Source organism: Borostomias antarcticus (assembly GCF_949987555.1).
Source record: "Borostomias antarcticus genome assembly, chromosome: 19".
Taxonomy (NCBI): Eukaryota; Metazoa; Chordata; class Actinopteri; order Stomiiformes; family Stomiidae; genus Borostomias; species Borostomias antarcticus.
This window is the reverse complement of record NC_140252.1, coordinates 4,078,667-4,085,608: the sequence shown is the minus strand read 5'-3', so window position 1 is coordinate 4,085,608 and position 6,942 is coordinate 4,078,667. Positions and strand designations below refer to the sequence as shown.

General features: G+C 47.9%; 2 protein-coding genes across 2 annotated transcripts; one reads left to right on the top strand and one right to left on the bottom strand.

The window, feature by feature from the left end:
- Positions 1–1,635: 1,635 nt before the first annotated feature.
- Positions 1,636–2,022, bottom strand: LOC311321859 (histone H2A-like; the record flags this gene model as incomplete). The annotated part of the gene is made up of 1 exon (XM_084453874.1): positions 1,636–2,022. One exon carries the CDS (start codon positions 2,020–2,022, stop codon positions 1,636–1,638), a length of 387 nt encoding a protein of 128 aa, XP_084310000.1.
- Positions 2,023–2,316: 294 nt separating this feature from the next.
- On the top strand, positions 2,317–2,727 carry LOC311321826 (histone H3.2; the record flags this gene model as incomplete). The annotated part of the gene is made up of 1 exon (XM_084453841.1): positions 2,317–2,727. One exon carries the CDS (start codon positions 2,317–2,319, stop codon positions 2,725–2,727), a length of 411 nt encoding a protein of 136 aa, XP_084309967.1.
- Between the last annotated feature and the right edge of the window lie 4,215 nt (positions 2,728–6,942).

The window sequence follows — 6,942 nt, the reverse complement described above, 5'->3', positions numbered from 1 at the left end:
TAAATCTTCAGTTGGAGCCTACCTAAAGCCTAAGCTAGGCTTCTTCAAATTGTTAAGCTTTGTGTAATTCTCATGGCACATTCAATTACACGATGAAGAGATGTATATAGTCAGGTCATCAAATTAAGTAAAAAGAAAAAGAGTGTGTTGTGATTGTTGGGCTATGTTTCACCTTTCTGCCCTCTGCAACCAATGTGCTTTTAGGCGATTTCATTTGGTTTGATTTGTAGGCTACTAAGAAAGGAGGTTATTGAATGAGAACAAGCTGTGGTACAATCTAAATGACGAAACCCTAGGGAGCTGAGGTCACTGCCTCAACAACAATGCACGGTCTCCAGGCAGCAATCGAAATCAGAAGTCGGGCTAACCCTAACCCTCAACCCATGTACAATGAGTCCAACTCATCGCTCCTCAAAGGGAACTACGACATAGGTGTGCTCAGAGACTCCTCCTAAACCAACCCAGGTAAGACGAAGCCGGTGCGCCTCAGGTCACTTTACTGCATAGCCATACCAACCAAACGACGACATTGCGCCAGACGAGGGACGTAGACTGTAGTAGTAGTAGTAGTAGCCTAGTCTCAAAAGACCAGAGGGAGTCATTCTGCAGGGAATCCAAATGAGTCACCCTCTGAGAAAGGTAGCATACACACACGGACAGACACCACTTTTATAGGGACCAGGGCTCAGACCCAGTTTCAACACTGTGCTTTACGCACCCCAAAAGAGACCCTGTTTAAAAACTCCGGCACCACATCTGTGTACCCTAAATCTTTTTAGTCCCTCGCCAAACAACTTGTCTCACTGGGCAACGGTTTGTGTCCATAATCGCTTGCACTTTTAGACACTTTAGGAGTCAAATGTCAGTGGAAACCCAGTTTGCACAGCTCCATCCGAGAGATCAACGGCAATGTTTTCACACAGTCGCAACTAAACAGACGAGGCCGCCGCTACCCAAACCGCTTTATTTCGAACGGCAAATAGGTTACTCCTTGTCACATTCGCTTTAGGACTTCTGCTCCACTCCAACTTTGATTTTTAGCCCTTTATTCGCCAGGAGAAAACACAAGAGAAGCATTTTGGTAACCCGGAGCTGCAGTTGGGGAGCTGAGTCCACACGGTTCTCATGTCGCGTTTAAGGCCAACCCTTTGCACAGGCGAGCAGCACAAGGACTGATCAGAGCTGATCGCCGCCATGCTGTGACCCTTGCATTGTGGCTAAATTTCGTCCATTATTGTATAAGTCTACGAGGAGATCAAGCCATTTATACAAGGACGTCTAATTAGGTAGGACAAACAGCACGACAAACTAGGTCATTCATGCAGCACACTTCATCCACAAAGGCAACACGAAGCGTTTCAATTAAACAGGTTTTAAATTAAAACAATGACAAGTCAAGAGTAATACAACTATGCCCAATAACGAATATTTTAAAGCAATCCAAAAACATGTCTGCAATACCTTCAAACCAGACTGAATTAGCTAAATTTCAAGCATCAAGCTCATGTAGGCGAATGTGCCTCAAATCGGGAGAGAGAGAACAATGGAAATACACGTTGCACTTTTAAGAATAGAAGTGGGTGGCTCTTAAAAGAGCCTTTGGGATTATTGGGAGAATTCACGTCAGTGGCGACTTCACTTGGCTTTGACAGCCTTCTCGGTCTTCTTAGGGAGAAGCACTGCCTGGATGTTGGGCAGCACGCCGCCCTGGGCGATCGTCACACCTCCGAGAAGTTTGTTGAGCTCCTCGTCGTTGCGGACAGCCAGCTGAAGGTGACGGGGGATGATACGACTCTTCTTGTTGTCGCGGGCAGCGTTGCCGGCCAACTCCAGGATCTCAGCAGTCAGGTACTCGAGCACAGCGGCCAGGTAGACCGGTGCACCGGCTCCCACACGATGGGCATAGTTGCCCTTACGGAGAAGTCTATGAACACGACCCACGGGGAACTGGAGACCGGCGCGAGATGATCGGGTCTTGGCCTTGGCCCTTGCTTTGCCTCCTGTTTTCCCTCTTCCGCTCATGTTCAGTATCGAAGTATTTCAGAAACTGAGTGGCCTGATACCACTGCGGTCGGATTTTTATACCTTACGTAAAGTGGCGCTCTTTTGCCTTTGTCGCCTTATCCAATCCCAGGCTCCATGTTAATGTCCAATGCGGAGAAAGAGGCGATAGCCAGCCAATGAAGTCGCCCAGAGAGGCCGTCCAATCAGCGCACGGCAGCGGACGTTATAAAAATGGCACATTACCTTCTGTAAAGCTACAAGACTCTACGCGGAAAGTTTTAACTTCAACTCGCGGAGAAGACATCTGAAATCATGGCCAGAACCAAGCAGACCGCCCGTAAATCCACCGGTGGCAAAGCCCCGAGGAAGCAGCTCGCCACCAAGGCGGCTCGTAAGAGCGCACCCGCCACCGGCGGTGTGAAGAAGCCTCATCGTTACAGGCCCGGCACAGTAGCCCTGAGAGAGATCCGTCGTTACCAGAAGTCTACCGAGCTGTTGATCCGCAAGTTGCCCTTCCAGCGCCTGGTGAGGGAAATCGCTCAAGACTTCAAGACCGACTTGCGCTTCCAGAGCTCTGCTGTGATGGCCCTGCAGGAGGCCAGCGAGGCATACCTAGTCGGCCTCTTCGAGGACACCAACCTGTGCGCCATTCACGCCAAGAGGGTAACCATCATGCCCAAGGACATCCAGTTGGCCCGCCGCATTCGCGGAGAACGCGCCTAAATTGTCCTGAGTTGCTTTATCATTTCAACATCCCCCAAAGGCTCTTTTAAGAGCCACCTCATTATCTCTAATAATAAAGCCAATGTGTTCCTATTGCAACCTGCAGTGTAGTGCGTCCTAATAGGAGTAGTTTGGACTGCTAGGTCTCCTACACTGTCCATTCACCACCGTCATGACATCCACGTATACAATGCAATTATTTTTGTACATTGACCTTATGCCCAGCCATGGATTTCAGCTTGTACTGCCTTTTTTGACACCCAAGAAGAGAACTTGAAACTTTGTGAAAGTCAGAGTTTAGTCCCTTCCAGCATTTGATTACAGCCTCAGAAAGTATGAACGTAGTTTCAAAATGGTTTATTCAAACACTAGTAACATGCTTTGTTTAGCGTATGAGGTGGTTTAAACAAGTGAATAGCCGTTCAATCTATTTTAACGTGATGGGGAAAACCAGAGCAAAGTGAGATTAAGTTTTTTTTTTTGTCTCGTTTCTTTTTCCTCCTGCGTTGTGGTATGATTCAGGTGGACTATTTAAGTGTTTTTGAAAAAACATACATAATACCACAAAGCGGGAAAAAACAAAGTCACAAGGAACAAAAAAAGCCCTTTAGCTCCCTCTAGTGGCTATAGTTGAATAGTTAAACCAAATTACATTCTGGTACAGATATGGATTTCCATCAACTATATCTTTTGACTGTGGCGCCTGTCTTTACCTGTCTTTTGGCAACCCCTATGTCTTCTCCTCATTTGGATAGTTGAGAACAGATTGTAGCACAGCTAAGACAGACCTCCATCCTGTCAGTCACAGTGTGAGATAGTACTGTATCCCTCCACGGTTCCCTCAGGTCAAATGGGAGCTGAAGGAGGTGGATGTTGATGGTCCCCAGTCCCCAGCCCAGTAGGTTCAGCTGCAGCACCACAACACCAGTGGCACACACATTTTTAATCCATACATACAGTTCACCTGTGTATTTACATGTAACCCATATATTGTATTGCATATTATATCGACCTAAACCTATGTCATATCGCTTCAATGTGTCTGTTGTAACAGTGCAATTTCCCCTATGGAATTAATGAAGTACCTGCCTGCCCTGAAAATGGACTACTGTTAAATCAGTTGTCTCTGCAGTACCCCTGTACAGGGGTCCGAGTCCTGCCCTCCTGTAACAGGAACTTACCAGTCCAGCGACTTCTCGTTTGTGTGGGTTTCTAATAGATAGTTTAGGCAGGTGAGGAGAAGATTTGTCTAAAGCTTCTAACAGTCTTTCCCAGAGCCCACCCTGCCTACGCTCCAGCAGCACCCCCTATGACCTGAGAGGGTGGATACAGCACAGGAGCCAAATCAGGTTCACCACTGCTCTTCTCTAAAGGAGGTGTCTGTTGACGTGGTTGCTAGAATAAGGTTTTAGCAGCTAGTATACTTCAGCTACAAGGGTGTGTCGTTTACAAACCAGGGCAACCTATAAGAATAACAATGTGTGCATCACCTAAAATTTCACATCACCTAACATTTCACATCAATAAATCAATCAATCAAAGCTTTATTTGTATAGCGCATTTCATACCCAGAGGCAACACAATGCGCTTTAGAGAGAACAAGGGAGGTGGGCATACGACCCACTCTCTACATATTCCAGAGGGAAGCAAAAAAACAGTAATCACCCGGGGGCAAGATAAGTGAGCTGTAAAAATTCTTCCCTGACCCCTCTCAACAAGGCGATCGAGCAAGCTCCAGGAGTATGTTTGTCTACCATCTAAGAACATTTATAAAGCAATACATTACATTAAATTACATTTCAGAGTAAGAGAGGCTAAAAAGCATCATAGGAGAGAGTACATTCTACGGACATGCTACGACATCCACAGCAGACACGGGGGTATCTATCGGACTCCGGGAGGTCTGCTGGTGAAAGTGGGGCATCCACTGGACCTGGTTAGAAGATAGGAGGGAGAGAGAGAGGCACTAGGGAGAGGGAAGGCAGAACAGGGTTAGTAGCACATAGAGCCATACAGACCACACAGATATTGAAACAGGCAACCTGGGGCAAGCTACTGGATTATATTTGTCTAATGGCTAAGAACATTTAAAGAACAATAAATTACATTATATTAAATGTTCAGAGCAAGAAAGGCTAAGAGCATCAGGTCCTGGCCTAAGCCGGATGTGGACTGATGTGTGTCTGTGTGTACGTGTGTGTGTGTGTGTGTACTAAATACTACGACATCCACAGCTCCACAGCTGACACTGGACCTGGTTAGTGGATAGGAGGGAGAGAGAGAGAGAGGCGCTAGGGGAGGCAGAAAACGATTAGTAGCACACTGAGCCATTGAAGCAACACAGCTGTCAGAACAGAACAAGCCTGTTTCAGGGTAACCAGCTTCTGTACACTACTTGATATACATAGTCCATAGCAGGATAAATACCAATGTATACAGAGGATTCACAGGTAGGTTTGAGGCTGCCTTTCTGTGTCTCAAGGTCCTAGCTAGTGATTGTAGGCTAGGTCGAAAAGGTACGTCTTGAGTTCTCGCTTGAAGACCTCCGTTGACATAAACAAAGTACCATAGATAATGATGAGATACTTTTACTTTTTATAATGCTCAATAAATGATTTATTTTGAATAGAAGCTCCATTTCTAGAGGCTGCTCCTAGCTGCGACACTGCTCCAGGATGTTAGACACAGCCGCCCCAAACAACCCCTCCCTACTGACCGGTGAGTTGAGGAGGACACCTTTGTTTTCCTCGCGCAGACAAGTCAGTGAGAGCCATAGGTGGCGCTGCTGCACCACCGACATGGCCATCACTCCACCCAGACAGGAGGCGGAGATTCTCACAAGCTGAGCAGCGGCTCCGGCGGCTTCGGCCATCTCCGCTCTCCTGTCTTCATCCATAGAGGTGGGGGTTTGCTCCATAGCCAGCTGGCCGATGTAAATGGCCAGCATAGCAATAGAGGAGGAGGCAGCCACGGCCTGCACGGCCAGCGAAAAACGCAGGGTTGTCTTGTCCTTGACGTCCAGTATGAGAGGCTTCCTGGCCGAGCCCCAGGCGGAGGAACCAGGCACCAGGACCACTGCGATGTCGGGTTCCAGGGGAGGAGACTATAGCTGCTACAGCAGTCCAGCCGGTTACCCTCGTTAGCTCTGCTGAACTGGTGAAGCGGACATCTGATCGCCAACGGCCACTCCCATTCAGCCTCGACGAACGCCTCCAGGTTGGGCATAGCTGGCAGGAAACGAGAAGCAGGCTGGGAGGGACGCCCGTAGCAGACGGAGCTCCACAGGGGGAGCCCCGTAGTCGCAGCAGCCTCCAGTACGGGGATGCCAAGGTGATGCGTGGCTCTACCCAGCAACCGGGGCAGGTCGCGGTCGAAGGAACCCTGCCCCGGGAAGGAGGAGACACTAGCTGTAGTGGCTTCTGAGGCAGAGAGACCCTTGTCTGCCTCGGAGAGCTCTTCCTCATCATCAGGCGGGAGGGAGAGCATCGGGGTTGTCGGTTGTTGCGGGGGCACGCCGATGTCCTCGCCGTCGACCGCGCCGACCAGCTGGGCCAAAACTTCAGTCTCCAGCGTCGGCGGAGCGAAGAAATGCGCCGAATGCGACGAAAAGAAAGCAAATGAATTAATGCTATCCTAAACGAGAACGGGGAAGTAATCACAGATGAATCTAAGATGAGACAGACGGTCAAATAAATCTTTGATAAGATGTATGACGAACTCCCCTTCGAGGAATCGGCTACAAAAGACTTCTTGACATTGCGGATTTATGTAAATGAAGATCCCACCTCACTCACTGATGAAATAAAAGCAGATGAAATTTAACAGGTAATTAAACAACTGAATAAGCAACGTGCACCTGGAAAAGATGGCCTGCCGGCAGATCTATATCAGGAAATTAGTTACGAGGTCTCCCCACTGCTGGCCCGGGCCTTCAACGAAGGAATCAAACAGGGCATCCTTCATGAATCCTTCTATAAAGGATTAATTTCTCTATTATATAAAAAAGGAGACGAAAGAAATATCAACAACTGGAGGCACTTACTTTAACTAACACTGATTACAAGATCTATGCAAAGGTAATGATGAACCGGCTTCAAAGCTGCCTGGACGCATTAATAGAAAAAGAACAAACCTGTGCAGTTAAAGGCAGATTAATGTGGGACAACTTGTGCACACTGCGAGAAATTCTGCACCAGAAGACAGGAAATTGATTTT